Source organism: Acinonyx jubatus, chromosome D1 (genome assembly GCF_027475565.1).
Source record: "Acinonyx jubatus isolate Ajub_Pintada_27869175 chromosome D1, VMU_Ajub_asm_v1.0, whole genome shotgun sequence".
NCBI lineage: Eukaryota > Metazoa > Chordata > Mammalia > Carnivora > Felidae > Acinonyx > Acinonyx jubatus.
In genome coordinates, this window is record NC_069390.1 from 109090823 (window position 1) to 109106961 (window position 16139).

The 16139-nt window shown below is 46.5% G+C and overlaps 1 protein-coding gene across 6 annotated transcripts; it reads left to right on the forward strand.

The window, feature by feature from the left end:
* The first annotated feature begins 8637 nt into the window (after nucleotides 1–8637).
* Nucleotides 8638–14979, forward strand: MSANTD4 (Myb/SANT DNA binding domain containing 4 with coiled-coils). 6 transcript variants are annotated; one of them, XM_053204172.1, is made up of 5 exons: nucleotides 8734–8817; nucleotides 9520–9766; nucleotides 11864–12480; nucleotides 13145–13348; nucleotides 13400–14979. In XM_053204172.1, exons 3-5 carry the CDS (start codon nucleotides 12019–12021, stop codon nucleotides 13721–13723), a joined length of 990 nt encoding a protein of 329 aa, XP_053060147.1. In that variant the 5' UTR covers nucleotides 8734–8817; nucleotides 9520–9766; nucleotides 11864–12018; the 3' UTR covers nucleotides 13724–14979. The 6 variants fall into 6 exon arrangements, with proteins under 6 accessions (XP_053060151.1, XP_026907784.1, XP_053060147.1 ...); XM_053204174.1 differs by having other exon boundaries at nucleotides 8749–8817; nucleotides 9555–9766; XM_053204173.1 differs by having other exon boundaries at nucleotides 8754–8775.
* The last annotated feature ends 1160 nt before the right edge of the window (nucleotides 14980–16139 follow it).

A 16139-nucleotide genomic window follows, 5' to 3' on the forward strand; every position in this document is an offset into this window, starting at 1 on the left:
GGGCACCTGGTTGGCTCAGTCAATAGAATGTGTGATTCTTGATCATAGGGTTGTGAATTCAAATTAAGTAATTGGGAGATTAAATAAAATCTTCAAGAAAATCAGCCTTTTATCTTAAACACATAAAAATGGCTTTAATTTACAAGATATTGAAATTTTTTTTTAATTTTTTTTTCAACGTTTATTTATTTTTGGGACAGAGAGAGACAGAGTACGAACGGGGGAGGGACAGAGAGAGAGGGAGACACAGAATCGGAAACAGGCTCCAGGCTCCGAGCTGTCAGCCCAGAGCCCGACGCGGGGCTCGAACTCAGGGACCGCGAGATCGTGACCCGGCTGAAGTCGGACGCTTAACCGACTGCGCCACCCAGGCGCCCCAAGAATTGTTACATCTTTTAGATGAACTGGCCATTATATTTTTGTGAAATGTTTCTTTTTATCTCTAGTAATACTTTTGTTGTAGGTAACTTTGTTTCATGTTAATAAACTTCAGCTTTGTTATTTGTTTTTTCATTTTTTATTCCTTTATTTTTAATTTCTTTTGTTTTTATTGAAAATATTCTTGTAGACAGTGTATATTTGGGTCTTGCTTTTTTTTTTTTTTCCAACGTTTATTTATTTTTGGGACAGAGAGAGACAGAGCATGAACGGGGGAGGGGCAGAGAGAGGGGGAGACACAGAATCGGAAGCAGGCTCCAGGCTCTGAGCCATCAGCCCAGAGCCCGACGCGGGGCTCGAACTCACGGACCGCGAGATCGTGACCTGGCTGAAGTCGGACGCTTAACCGACTGCGCCACCCAGGCGCCCCTACAAGATATTGAAATTTAACATCAAATATGAATGGAGAAGGAGAATTTTTGTTTCTTCTTAGAAGAAACACAGAGGAGGATAATGGCAACTAAGGGTCACAAAAAGCAGTAAAGACATTACTTGGGGGTTTTGAGGGGCTTCTGTGTTGAAGAAAATATTATCTGGGGCACCTGGGCGGCTCAGTTGGTTAAACGTCCGACTTGGGCTCAGGTCATGATCTCGCGGTCCGTAAGTTCGAGCCCCGAGTCAGGCTCCGGGCTGACAGCTCGGAGTCTGGAGCCTGCTTTGAATTCTGACTTCTCTCTCTCTCTCTCTCTCTCTCTCTCTCTCTGCACCTCCCCCACTCTCTCTCTCTCTCTCTCTCTCTCTCTCAAAAATAAACATTTTTTTAAAAAAAAGAAAATATCTGATGTATTATTCATCAACTCTGAAACTTTGAATTGGGAACCAGAATATTATTAGGTTATTATTAAATTATTATCTACAGTAGTGGAAACATGCTTCAGCGACACATTTCCAATGAGAGATAAGCAGGGAGGGATTTAGAGGGAAAAGTGGGGGGTGGGGGAGGAGTAGTGAGTGAGAGTGCTGTGGAGGAGAAGGGGTAATCAAAGGGAAAGTGAGTGATCATGTAAGACAGCTAAGGCAGTATAAGAACCAAAAACAGGAAAAGGTAGACAGACGATCCAGAGACAGAGCCAAAGATCCTGGGAGGGATGTCTTCTATGACCCATAGCTTATGCCACAAGGGTTACTGATACATCATCAGATCTGGAAGTTGCCACTGATTTCTGCAAGCTTTTTCAGCTCTACAGTAATTCAGAAAAAAAGTGTTCATTGCTAGGAGAGAAAGTATTCATAAGGGTTCGGTGAAGCGTGGGGCTGAAACCACTGGAAGCCATCCTGGCCCCAACACTCCCTTGCTCTGTAACCTGGGGTAAGCCTCCTACCCGTTCTGAGCCTCAGTTTTCTTTTTCATAAAATGATGATACATGGGGCACCTGGGTGGGTCAGTCGGTTAGGCATCCGACTTTTGATTTCTGCTGAGGTCATGATCTCAACCCTGAGGGTTGTAGGACTGAGACCCGCGTCAGGCTCTGCACTGAGCATGGAGGCTGCTTGAGATTCCCTCTCTCTCCCCTCCTCTGCCCCTTTCCCCAGTCATTCTCTCTCTCTAAAAAAAAGAGAATAGAATAGAATAGAATAGAATAGAATAGAATAAAAATAAAAGTAACATGATACCTCCTAACTTTAGTTTCCCTAATTGTAAGCCCCTTCAAAGAGATAATAGGTGCAACTATTTAACAGGGTCTAGTACCTAGCTAGCACCCAACAAGTGTAGCTGTTACATTTTCTAATTAGGAATTAAGGGAAGGGAAGGGGGTAGAATTTGCAAAAGACACAACATGGGTGTATTTTGTCTTAAGTTTTTTTTTGTCTTTTGTTTCCCAAGTCATTAAGTATTTGAGAAATTAAGTAATTTGATACAGAATAACGTGCTGTCTGGAGTAGCACACAGGGAGGGTGTGGAGAACCTGAGCTGGAGCTCCCCCCACCTCCCCTGACTGGTGGCGTGGTCTCAGGCGACCAGAGGAGCCACACAGCACTCAGCTGTCTGTTTTGTAAGATGGTGATAAAAGGGTAACATCCTGAGGACAGAAAGGAAGGGCAGAGATTATAAATGAAGTGTAATAATTAACAAACTCCTCTGGATTTATGTCTTTATGAAATTCGAAATTACTGTGAAACATGATCAATCCCCTGGATCCCCCATATCCATCTTGTTAACCATGGTTTATATCTGTATTTTCACTTCTTGGCCGTGCAGATGTAGCATGTGCATTAAAGGGCATTAAGGGAGTGTGTGTTTGGAAATGGGGAGACAGGCTAAAATCTGAGGTGCTCTTTGTTCCTGGATCTTGTGAAATGCTTTTCTTTTTTTTTTTTTTTCTGTGCCCCTTCTGACCTTTGTTCTTGCTTGTATAATTGAACCCAAAAGGTCTGGCCAGGAATCACAGCTCCTATCTTTTAAAAATTTAAATGAGGGGCACCTGGCTGGCTCAGTCTGTAGAGCACGTGACTCTTGATCTCCGGGTCATGAGTTCAAGCCCCAAGTTGGGCACAGAGATCACTGAAAATAAGAAAATAAATGAGGTGAGTATCCGAAGGCAAGTTTTCTAGGTCCACCCAGGATCCCATTTACATTTGTGTTATTGTTATTGCATACTGAGCACAACAACTATTACTCCCCACAGACAAATGATGTGAACAGGAAACATATCAAGAAGCAAGTCTGCCCAGAGACAGCACAGCAGTGGTGTTTGGAAGCCATTCTGCGGAAAGTGGTAAGGAAGTAAGGTCAAAGCAGCGGACGACGTGGCCCAGAGCAGCTTCTGGGCAGCTCCTGACCACGGACAGATGGCCTAAGGCCACTGTTCAGAGGAACTACGTGACTTCGGTCCTTTCCACAACCCAAAATCGAAATTCGTTTGGGAGCAAACAGTAAATCCAAGGTACGTGCGAGGTGCTGGGTATAAGAGGCACGTGACACGACTCTCACCTTTGAGGAGCTTCTAACACAGTCCAAAAACATTAGAAAAAGAAGGTATTCTGTGGGGGAGTGTTGTTGCCCCCTGACCCTACTAAAATCTCTCCAAATGTTTTGGCCACCTTCAAATCCCCAGGTCACAGGAACAAGCGTTTCAAGGGGGGCCACAGGATGGGGTTTGAGTGTAGACTGCCTGGGTTTACACTGTGGGTCTGCTACTGATTAACTGTGCAGGCTTGGAAAGATACCTAACATCACTTATGCTTAGTTTCCTCATCTAAACAGTATTAGGGTTGTTATAATAGTTAACTAGATTCATGTATATGAAGCCCTTAGATCAGTGGTTGACACAGAATAGTATTCGGTACTTATTTTTGAAGTGAAATGAGCAAAGACGCCCGGCCAGTGGATGAAAAGCCCCTACCTCCAAAACTCCGTGTAATTCTTGCAAAAGGAACTCACAAATGAGTGTGCATGAACTGGTGCAGCCACTGTGGAAAACGGTATGGAGGTTCCTCAAAAAATTAAAAACAGAACTACTCACGACCCAGCAACTGCACTACTAGGCATTTATCCAAGGGACTCAGGTGTGCTGTTTGAAGGGGCACATGCACCCCAACTTTTATAGTAGCGCTATCAACAACAGTCAAAGTATGGAAAGAGCCTAAATGTCTATCGATGGATGAATGATTAAAGATGTGGTGTATATATATACAACGGAGTATTGCTTGGCAATCAAAAAGAAGGAAGTGTTGTCATTTGCAACAATGTGGATGGAACTACAGTATATTATGCTAAGTGAAATTAGTCAGATGAAGACAAATATCATAGGACTTCACTCATATACGGAATAACATACAATACAGATGAACATAAGGGAAGAAGAGCAAAAATAATGTAAAAACAAGGAGGGGAACAAAGCATAAGAGACACTTAAATACAGAGAGCAAACTGATGGCTGCCAGAGGGGGTGTGGGTGGGGGGATGGTTGGTCTAAATGGGTCAGGGGCTTTAGGGAAGACACTTGTTAGGATGAGCACTGGGTGTTATAGGTAGGAGATGAATCACTGGATTCGACTCCTGAAATCATTATTGCACTATATGCTAACTAACTTGGATGTAAATTAAAAAATAAAGTAAATAAATAAAAAAATTAAATTAAAAAAAAAGAATGTGCATAAAAAGAACCAAGAGGTTACAAACACTGACAGTCATTTCTCAAAGTGAGAAAACAGTATGAATAATCTTTACTACTAAAATAAAATTTTTGCATGTTTTTCTGTTGACACATTATGCAAAAAGGTCCAGATCAACTTCACTAAACATTCAGTATATATTTGGAATGGGTCAATTTAAAATACAGGCTATTTTGCATGAATAAAGCTCATTCTGCAGGGGACTCAAAGATACAGATGGTCATCCCATGAAACTGTTAAAACTGTCTTCAACAAGAGGTCTGACTGCCAAACAGGAGAGAGAAACCACAAGTATATATACGCCAAAAGTGAATTTTTTTAAATTTTTTTTTCAACGTTTATTTATTTTTGGGACAGAGAGAGACAGAGCATGAACGGGGGAGGGGCAGAGAGAGAGGGAGACACAGAATCGGAAACGGGCTCCAGGCTCCGAGCCGTCAGCCCAGAGCCTGACGCGGCGCTCGAACTCCCGGACCGCGAGATCGTGACCTGGCTGAAGTAGGACGCTTAACGGACTGCGCCACCCAGGCGCCCCTAAAAGTGAATTTTTTTAAACGGGCTCCAAACAGAAAGTCACCAGGGCACGCATTCCAACTTGCAAAAATAGATTTGTAGTCGATCTGTTTCTCCCCTGGGAAACTCCATGTCCAGGAGCACAGGGATGAAAACCGTGATTATCCTCTGAAAAAGCAGCGTGAATGATTTCCTACTAAGGACTGGCCCGCATTATTTCCTTGGCTACTCCAGGAGAGACCAAACCTCCCACCGGAAACAAAACTGGCAACTCACCCACAGCGGATGCTGGCGGAAATGCTGGGACCCATGTGACTTCTGGAGATTGGATACCAGACTCATCTTGGAAATGAAAACCTGCCATCCCTGACTCATGCTTTGATGATTATCATTTTTAAATAGCTCGAGTTCTAACATCTTCTATTTTTTCCAGTTGTAACGAGAAACAAAATCCACAGGAAAAGAGCTGCAACAATTTCTACAGGAACCGTACTGGCTTTCCATTCAATGTAAAGTTTGTAGAAACACAAAATTTGCCAGTGAAAAGCTTTCAATGTCACTTCATAAACTGTTATAACTTAACTGATAGATGACGAAACTTGCAAGCGATCTGGCGACACCGCAGAGGACAGAACCGAGTGAGTTTTATTTCGTCAGTGTTCAGTTTGAATCACCAAAGGCGTGTTCGCCAGCCTAAATGCCAGGTGGTGTGTTAGGTGCTACCGATAAAAGGGGAAGAATAACAACTCAGGAGAAATCTACGTAAGACGACTTATAAGCATAAAACTCATATGAAAAAGGACAAGTTGATCTGTTCAAAGGTTGTCAGGGAAAAGCTGGTGTTGAAGAACAAGACTATGTCACAGGGACAAGACGGGAGGAAGGACATGTGCAAAGACAAAAGTGGGGAGTGAATGCAGCACAACACAGTCAGTGTTGATATAAAATGTAGGTTAGAACATGTCTGCTGGGCTACATTTATCTTAACTAAACTGCATTTGGAGGAGAGACAGCCCAAATGATCTCCTTCTTTCCCTTTGATTAAACAATAGGCAATGAAACAGAAATCTTTTAGCTAACGATTATATTCTCATTCTGAGACTTTCAATAAGCTGTGGCCAAGCACAGCCTTGTCTAATAGAAATGTAATGCAAACCACATGTAGAAGATTCAATTTCCTATTAGCCTCACTTTAAAAAGTAAAAAAAAAAAAAAAAAAAAAAAAACCAACAAAAAACACACAGGTAAAGTTAATTTTAATAATATAGTTTCCTTAACCCAATTATGCAAAATTTTATAATTTAACTTACAATCAATATGACAATTGTCAATGAGACACGGTACATTTTTATACTAAATCTTTGAAATCCTGTGTATGTTTTACTCTTACAGTACATCTCAATTCCGATGCTAATTTTTTTTTATCAGGAATACTCCATTTGTATTTAGATTTCAAAAAATGTACAGTTGAAAAAGTAGATTCACATAACTCAAGTTTTCCAAACGTACCTATAAGTTATCCAATCACTGAATTGACTGAATTCCATTTTTAAAGAAAAATTAAGAACTAAAATTCAGTTATTCAGTTGCCCTAGCCAGATTTCAGGCGCTCTCTGGCTAGTGGCTAGCACAGCTGGGTGGCTCAGTTCTAGAATAAGTGTGTAAGAACCTGGCATCAGATCTCTAGCCTGAAGCTAGTATTAGCAAAAATCAAATCAGTAAACAGACTATCAGGTTCAGAATGGGGTCATGACATTAGGCATTTGGGATGACCCTCCGTCTCTCCCTTGTTGGCCCACTTGCACTCACGCAAGTTACAGTGGAGAAAAATAGCGAGGGTGTCTAGGATAGGTCTTGCACTCAGCCTGAGACAGAGGTTTCATCGCAGGAACGTGAAAGAGTTCCTATGAAAGCAGAAGGTTCTTAGTACTTACAGACACATTCTAGGTGTGATCTCTGCTACTGAAGTAAATATAATGGATTCAACACGTGGACATTCTCTGAAAGGGAACAGAGAGAAAGCGTCTGGTTATAATTGGGATGGAGTGCTGTCTTACCTTCCCACCGCACCCATCTGAGAAACATCCACCACAAACAAAATCCAAAATTAAAAAATCCAAGTTCTCATATAAAAAAAAAAAAAACCCACAACACCTGTTTGTTTTAATTAGGCAAAAGTATAGGCAGGCTTCTCACACGAACTCTTAAGTGCAATCTGGAAGATTAAACCCATCATCACATTGCAAAGACCCTATTCCACAAGCACTTCCTATTTTGTGGACTGGAGTTCCTCCAGGAACATCCAGCAAGCATCCACCGTTCATACGGAATATTCCATCCTTTATTCACCAAATCTCTTTTGAGTGCCTTATATTCTAGGCACTGTGCTGGGCAGACAAAGTACAACAGTGAATAAGAAAGCCCACCCACACGGAACAGGTCAGAAGAGCTGACAGATGGAGGGTACCCCCTTCCCAAGGTGAAGGGTTGGCGTAGGATTTAATAGGATGCCAGGTGGTGGTGCCTTGGACCACACTTAGGCTGACCCTTGTTATTCACCTGAATTACAGATGTAGCTGAGCATCCTTTAACCGGGGAAACCTACATCAGAGAGACAACTCGGAGGGTGAAGCCGGTGAATGGAGAAAAGGGAAGGCTTCCTTTAGAAATAACTCGTGAACCGAGCCGCGAGGCTGGCAGGGAAGAGCAGGGAGCGGAAATTACAGGCGGATGCAATGCAACACAATGTCCCAACCACCATCCACCATCGCAGCTAGAAACAGACAACCCGGTTGGGGCGGGGAGGTTGTGCAGGGATTTTGATGGAAGACCGAGAAACCCTTGGAAAAGCTCTGCACTATCTGCGAGGACTGAGACCGCACCCAGCAACTGCACACCCACCGCCCTGGCCACAGTGGGAAGAAGGGACCACATGGCCAGAGCCATCAGTGACTTAAGGACTGAGGGTGGCGGTGCACGACGCGACTGTCAAGGGCCACAGAGGAGTAGACAGCGAGGGAGGAAAGCACACAGGAAAACTAAGATATGGTCAACAGGTCAAATGTTTTTGGAGGCGTCAAGTGACACAAGGACACTAAGTGACAGTCGGGTTGAGCAGTAAGGAAATCACCGTTTGGGGCAGGGGCGGCCTCAGAGCTCAGAGGTGCGGCCGAGGCGAAGCTGAGCCTCACTCGATAGGGAGGTGAGAGCCGACTAGGACGCAGGTGGAGCCACGCCTAGGCTTCACTACCCCTCTGCCCTTCTAGCAGGTGAGGGTCAAGGACAGAGGGAGCGTTGGGAGGCGGGGCGGCCAGGGCCCCAATCAGAAGGAAAAGCGCCACGGGCTGATCTCGAGGAACCAATCCGCTTCTAGAGCCCACTTGACTGACAGAGCTTCGCGCCAACGCCCGAGCACAGAGCGGGAGGCCACGAATCACAAGAGTGCGGAACCCCAGAGCACTAACCCGGAACCGGTTGGGGACTCGATTCCCATTGTGAGGCCAGACCTGGGGCGGGCCGTCGACCAGAACGGCAATACCCTCTGGACCAATGGATGAGACGTCTCGCATGAGTGGCAGCCATATAATCCAATGGGTGGAGGCTTGAGGAGGGCGAAGTTGGTGGGCGGGGAATCAGGGAGGCATCTCCCCACCCCCCCGTCCCAGCCCCGTAAGAGTCGATCGGGTGGAGGTGCGGTCGGGGTCGCAGGTGAGCGGTTCTGCCCTGGATGAGCCGGCAGCGCCGCGGACGGTGGGTGCCCTAGAGGCGGGGAGGGTCCCGGCGGCAGGTGGCCGTCCCTGCGCTGCTGGCTTTGGCCCTGGGGGTGCGTCGTAGCGGGACCACGGCGCCGCGAGGACCACGAGTCCGCGCGGGGCGGGTGGAAGGGCTGTATCAGCCCCCGTCCGCGCCCCTCATCTGGGCTCCGACCTCCGCCCAGGCTGCCCATAGGTGCGGTGGCGGGGCCCTGCCACCTCCCCCAGGTGGCCTCCCGGGAGTGCAGCCGTCCCCGCGAGTCCTCCCCGCGGCTGTGAGCGGGCGGCCCCCCGAGAGCGCGGCGGGGACGGGGAGACACGTTTACCTGCTCGGAGGACAGGCGGCCCTGAAGTGACCCGCAGGTGTCCACCTATCACAACTTTGAGACAAGAGCATCCTCCTCCTTGGCCGGGAAGCGGAATTCCTAGAAGACCGTGTGGGCGCGGGGAGGGGGGGTGGAGGACTTGGGGAAGTTTCTATAGTTTGTGATGCCTTTTTTTTTTTCTTGAACCACCTAACGAATTTACCAAAAGAAAAAAAAAAAGTTTGTGCCCACAATTGAGTGCCTGAATGTCCTTCTCACAGCTCTTAATTTTGCCTTCTCGCGCAGTGTTTAGGAACTTCATTCTTAAGTGTTAGTCCTTAAAAAAAAAAAAAATGCCGTTTTAATATGCCTTTGGTGGTACATCATTCTCACAGGGATGACGTAAGCGAACTGCTGTACCTCTTTGCAGCCAGTGAGGAGTGACTGTCCGCCGGGACTTAAGGAAGACGGCCATTCTCTGGGTCAGGGCTTGCAAGAGCTGCGAATCTTTGGAGGTTGCAACCACTGAATTGCCTTCTGCAAAGATAGGGAACACAACCAGTGTGAAAAGGAGAGTGCTGGACACCTGGAATGGCATCTTTGCACGTTTTAGGAAGTAGTTCTCTATCCCCAGCACCAAGAGTATGTGCCTGGCACGTAGTAGGAGCACAATAAATATTTGAGTACATTATTGGGTAATGGAGAATAGAAATCCAAGCTATGTTATAGAGGAATCAAAGTGCAAAGGAAACAACAGAGAAAAAAAAAAAAAACTTCCTGGAAACATAGCTTAGCTTTTAGCCATGCAAAGGTAGTGCCCACATTTCAACTCAGGTGCAAATTTCAGTTGATTTTGGTACTTTATTACATTAATCAGGTGTCATAGGTTTTCACACAATTAAGCTGTAACCGCCTGGAGATCTAAGATACATTTACACAGGAATAATGTGCTAAATCATATTCGTACTCTTACATAGCCTTTATTGCACATATCCCATTATGTAGCTGTGGTATGGTTTATTCATCTAATCTTTTGATGGATATTTGTGTTTTTTACCATGCTTTTCCCTTAAAAAACATGATAGCATTTTTTAAAGGGTTGAAGAAGTTATTTAAATGCCCTGAAACATTCTTTATCTTTTGCAAACAAAAAGTCCTATCAATACCTTGTAAGTATTTAATATGATACGGAATTTAATATTATTTTAGCTGTTCTATTTTTAAAGACATCTAACCTGCTGATTCCATATTAAAAATGTGTCTTTGATAACCTACTCATTACTGATCCATACAGGCTATGGTAGCAAAATAGCATTTTTGCTTGAAATTTTCTTTTTCACAGTTTCGTAGAACTTGTGATGTTTTTACGTTTTTCGGCATAGTGAAAGGGTGGGTAGTTTATCTAAAGGCTTCACGTAATTTTACAAACTGCTTCTTGCCTATACTGACTTGGGCTGACTTTTCCTTTTAAACATATGCTTTGCCCATGGAAGTGTGTCAGCTTTGGTAGCTTAGCTTCCTTGAGTTATTGTCTCTCACTTTCCGACCTCTCCCATTCCCTCATCACCTTATTTTAAGTTGTGTTTGTACCTCCTGTTTGTTAGGCACAGTGTTAGGTATTGAAGATAACAGCCTTTGGAGCCAGTGGGCTCCAGACCTTCTTAGATCCTCCTAGATCCTTCTCGATCCTTCTCCCACATCCTCCTAGAGCCTTCTGGTACTTCTCCCAGGCCCTCCTAGTGCTGCAATGGTACAGGAAGGCAAAAAAGCCCAGTTTTCACTGGAGTAATTCTCTGAAGTGTGTGCTGCAACACAGGTACTAAGGAGAAGCATATCCGGGCTACTTTAATGTGTAGAGCACATTGTGAAGCACAGTTTGCTTCAGTTCTTTCTTCTAAGTATATTAAAAATACGTAAGACATGTATAAAGGTATAGGTGTTCTATATATAAGCAAAAATATAACTTGTAAAAGGTATACACAAGTATATTTAAAAATAAACCTAGTGGGGCACCTGAGTGGCTCAGTCGGTTGGGGGTCCGATTTCGGCCCGGGTCATGATTTCCCAGTTGGTGGGTTCGAGCCCCGCGTCGGGCTCTGTGCTGACAGCTCAGCCTGGAGCCTGCTTCGAATTCTGTGTCTCCTCCTCTCTCTGTCCCGCTCATGCTCTGTCTCCCTCTCTCAATAATAAATAAACGTTAAAAAATCTAAAAAAATAAATAAACCTAGTTTATAAACATAGTACCTCGTAAGTCACCTCTAGAGGAAAGCTGAGTACTTGACCAGCCCATTTTGTAATTTAAATTACATAAGGAATGTTAGGCCAGAGTGCTAATTAAATGTGATCCTTTAACATTACAAGTGTTCTAGGATGTTCACTGAACTTAGGATCTGATGCGCAAACAAGTGCATAATTTTTGTCAGGTATCCATGTCCTAGGCCGAGGGGACCGTGTGTGCAGAGGCTCCAAGAGGGGGAGGGGTGGACAGAACGGGTAATGGAAAGGCCAGTGTGGCTGCAGCAGAAAAGTAACTGGGGGTGGAGGAGAGTGAGCAGGCCAAGAGCGGCAGCCAGCGGTGGGGAGCCCAGGTGAGAACAAGCGGTCAGGGACCGGGGTGACAACCGCAGAGGCAGAGGGTGGGCGGTTGTGAACCGCATTTACAGGGACGTGTGTGCAGCTTCTTGGGTGGAGGTACGTTGCAAAGTTGCAAGTGGACTGATTTTCTACTTTTCTCTTTAGGAATTGTCCAGCCTGCCCGTGCTACCAGATGAGCGGAAGACTCTGATTTAGACAAAGCGCCAAGAAGGGACTGCTCTTGATTTTTGTACTTTGTAGCCTTTGTCAGCTTTTCACACCTTCTCTGACCGTGAAAACTCTGCACTTAAGCAAGGAAAATGAAGCAGTTGAAAAGGAAGAGGAAAAGCAACTTCAGTGTTCAAGAAACTCAGACCCTTTTGAAAGAAATTACCAAACGCAAAGAAGTCATTTTTTCCAAGCAGCTCAACACGACGATTAATGTGATGAAGCGGATGGCGTGGGAGGAGATCGCACAGTGTGTGAACGCCGTGGGGGAAGGCGAGCAGAGGACGGGGACGGAGGTGAAAAGAAGGTACCTGGACTGGCGGGCGCTTATGAAGAGAAAGAGGATGAAGGCCAACATTAAGCTGGTTGGCTCAGGGTTCCCCCTCCCCACCTCCGACCTAGACGACTCTCTCACCGAAGAGATGGACGACAAGATTGCATTCCGAAACGATCCCAACTTTGACTGGCAGAACGTGGCAGATTTCAGGGATGCAGGTGCATCCTTAACTGAGGTCAAAGTGGAAGAGGAGGAACGAGACCCCCAGAGTCCCGAAGTAAGTATTGGCCTGGGAATCCTCTTTCTCCTTTTATTCCTTCAGTTCTAATGTGGGAGATTATGATAGTCCGGGCCCAGTTAAGATCCCAGTTTTCAAGCCAACTCACAAGTTTGACCTAACAGTGTCATTCCATTGCTCTTCCGGTCACGAATCTCTCTTTTAACCCACGTATCCTTCTCTTAATTACATACCCGGTTGAACAGCGTGGGTGGGTGAGGGTGCTGGCTCTCCGCACCATCGAACGTCCCTGTATAAGCTTTGACTCCCCCAAATTAACTACTAACAGCCTGCGGTTGACGGGAAGCCTTATCATTAACATAGAGTCAATTAACACATTATCTGTATGTTATGTGTACCATATATTGTATTCTTAACATGAAGCAAGCTATAGAAAATAGTTAAGAAAGTTGTAAGAGAACATCCATTTCCAGTCCTGCACCGTACTGAGCGAGAAAATGTACGTGTAAGTGGACCCGCACAGCTCCAGCCCGCGTTGTTGAAGGGTCACCTGTATTAGTGACAACAGGCAAGTCTTGGTAAATATCTTTCAAAACCCCAGTGGTTTTCTGTGCTCGCACGGTGCACAAAGCTTTAAAGCAGTGTTTAGACACATTACCCGCCGAAGCAGAGATCCGTCCTGAAAAGTGCTTTGTCCTTCTAGTTTGAGATCGAGGAGGAGGAGGAGATGCTGTCGGCCGTCATCCCAGACTCCAGGAGGGAGAGCGAACTCCCCGACTTCCCCCACATCGAGGAGTTCTTCACCCTGAACTCCACGCCGTCCCGTTCCGCCTACGACGAGCCCCACGTGCTGGTCAACCTGGAGAAGCAGAAGCTGGAGCTGGAAAAGCGGCGCCTGGACGTGGAGGCCGAGCGGCTGCAGCTGGAGCGGGAGCGGCTGCGGCGCCTGGACCTGGAGGCCGAGCGGCTGCAGCTGGAGCGGGAGCGGCTGCAGCTGGAGCGGGAGCGGCTGCACGTCGACCGGGAGAAGCTGAGGCTGCAGGTGGTCGGCTCCGAGAAGCCGCCCTCCTCCGACGGTGAGCTGGGCCAGGGCGAGAAGCCGGGGCCGCAGCCCCAGGACCTGGAAACGGAGAGGCTGAAACTCGAGAGGGAGCGCCTACAGCTTGAGAAGGAGCGGCTGCAGTTTCTGAAATTTGAGTCGGAGAAGCTGCAGATTGAGAAGGAGCGCTTACAGGTGGAGAAGGAGAGACTTCGGATCCAGAAGGAGGGCCACTTGCACTGACCGAGCTGGCTCCCCGCGTAGCAGATGTCTGTCAACTGGAGCTCTCCCTCTGTGTCGGGCCACAGAACACTGGTGGAAGATGAACTGTGTTTTTCCCTGTGTCACGTCGGTGTTTGCCGGAGGACAGAGGTGGGTCCGTGTGGGGACCGTGGGTTCCGGCAGTCCGTCCGGCACACACGGCAGGGCAGGGGCCCACATGCTGCCGTCCCCACTGAGGAGAATTCCACGGTGTCCTGTGTGATCTGTGCACGCAGAGTCTCAGTTATGTCTGTGAAGTTCCAGCTCCCTGCTTCTCCCTGGGGAGGATCTTGACCGCCCCCCCCCACCCCAACCCCGGAGACGTTTGGTTGGGGTGTCGGGGCCAGAGCGCCCACCTCCTCCTGCTGTGCACAGGACGGCCCCCCAGAAAGGACTTCTCCAACACAAAACATCCGTGTTGCCGAGGCTGACGGCCCCTCCCCTGGCCTGACTCTGCACCTCTCTGGCTTTGGTTGTAGTTCCAGAATATCAGAACTGCAGATACTTACGTGGGTAGTTACTTACATGGCCAAAAACTTTCACTGTGTAGCGTGATTGTGTAGTATAGTGAACATAGGCAGTGATGAGGATGGCAAGTCCTTTACTCTTGTTTCCATCTATAACCAGAGACTCCCATCACTATAAGGGAACATCAGAGAGTGGCCGAACGGGTCACTCTGAAAAGCCGTTCATTCATCTGGGTGTTGGTGCTTTAGAAGCGACAGGGTTTAAGGCTTAGTTGCCTTTTTCCTTTGAATTCGTGGTCTTAGTGTAGATAGAAAAATTCTCTTTTCAACCATGTACTGGAACTTTAATGTAAGTGAACGGGTGAAGCTAGTAAACGTGGTACCGACATATACAAATGGTACTAGTAGTCCATGGGCTCGCGATCAACAAGGGTTCTGTCTTAAGTAAGTACTGGCAGCTATGGGGGAGCAGGGTGGGGGGGGGAGTGTGGTCTGTATAGGCTGGTGGTGGTGACGACAGTAGTAGCTGTGTGGGAATGAACTAGGGAAGCCCTTAGCACACACTGTCTGACCTGATCTGTACCATCCTTGAGAGTATTCATGACCGTCCCTGAATCAGAGGCGCAGAGAAGGAACAGGGAGCAAGAGTCTGGTCTCATACTGTGGTGTGTTTTGTCTGCGCCCCTCCTGGAGGAGCAAAGTTGCTGTCTCTCGTGAGACCAAGGCCTGGCGCAACGTGACTTGCCTTTAGTCCGCTGAAGGGTCTTTTCCTACCAGGTGGCTGATTCCAACGCACACCAACGCTGAGAATCACTGCGCGAGACCACTTTGTATTTTCTGAATTCCAGGCTGATACTGTAGCTTTAATACATGTCTTCTGTTGACAGGTCCTGTCTTGATTCTGTGTTTGTTCCCTGTTAATTTAAGAATGTCTTAAAACCGTATGTGATGTTGGAGTATGGACATAGAAGGAAAAAATATACTTCTGTTTCGTTACCTTGACTTCCGAAATAGTGTTATTTTTCTATAGCCGGAATAAATGCTTCTACCGTAGAAATAAAATCTGCCTATGCCAACTGTCTGGAAGTTTATCATTTCCAGTGATCATCAGCGCTGTGAGGTTTGTAAGAATGCAAGAGTGCGGGCCTGGGGCCTAGCCTCTGTTAAGCATCGAGCTGGCCGCTTTTCATACATTATTTTATTTGCTCTCCAAAACAACGGTTGAGCTAAGTCACGTGATCCCTACCTTCATAAGAAAGGAAATAGTGCTCATCGACTCACCTAAATACCTGACAAATGATGTAGCAGTACCAACCCAAGATTTCACCCTCTGAGCTTGGAGGGGAAGGGTGGAAATTTGCAGGTGTGGCTGTTAAGCAGAGCTCGTGCGTGAGCTTTGCCACTGCACACGGTGACAAGTCCCGTGACAGGCCCTGTGACTCGATCTCATGTGTCAAATGTCCACAAGGCCTGCCTGCCTGTGCTTCATAGTTTCATTGTTTTTTTTTTTTAATAAAATGTTAGGTAAACCACAAAATGCAATTTAAATGCAAGGGATATTGGTGTTCATATTTAAAGTCAGAAGATTTTCATTTTCTAGAAGCATGAAGATAGCCAATATTATTTTTGGGGTGGAGCCCTCCTAAGTTCCTGGAAGGAAGAAACTTAAAAACAAACAACAAAGGCCGCAGCAGCTTCTTACCTTCCAGGGTATTGCTGGAAGAGCTTTGGGGTTTTTTCTGTGTTTTGTTTTACTTAACGTTTTTGAGAGCTGGAGCATGAGCAGGGGAGGGACAGAGAGAGAGGGAGACACAGAATCTGAAGGAGGCTCCGAGCTGTCAGCACAGAACCCGGCACAGGACTTGAACCCACAAACCACGGGATCATGACCTCAGCTGAAGTCGGACGTTCAACCGGCTGAGCCCCCCAGG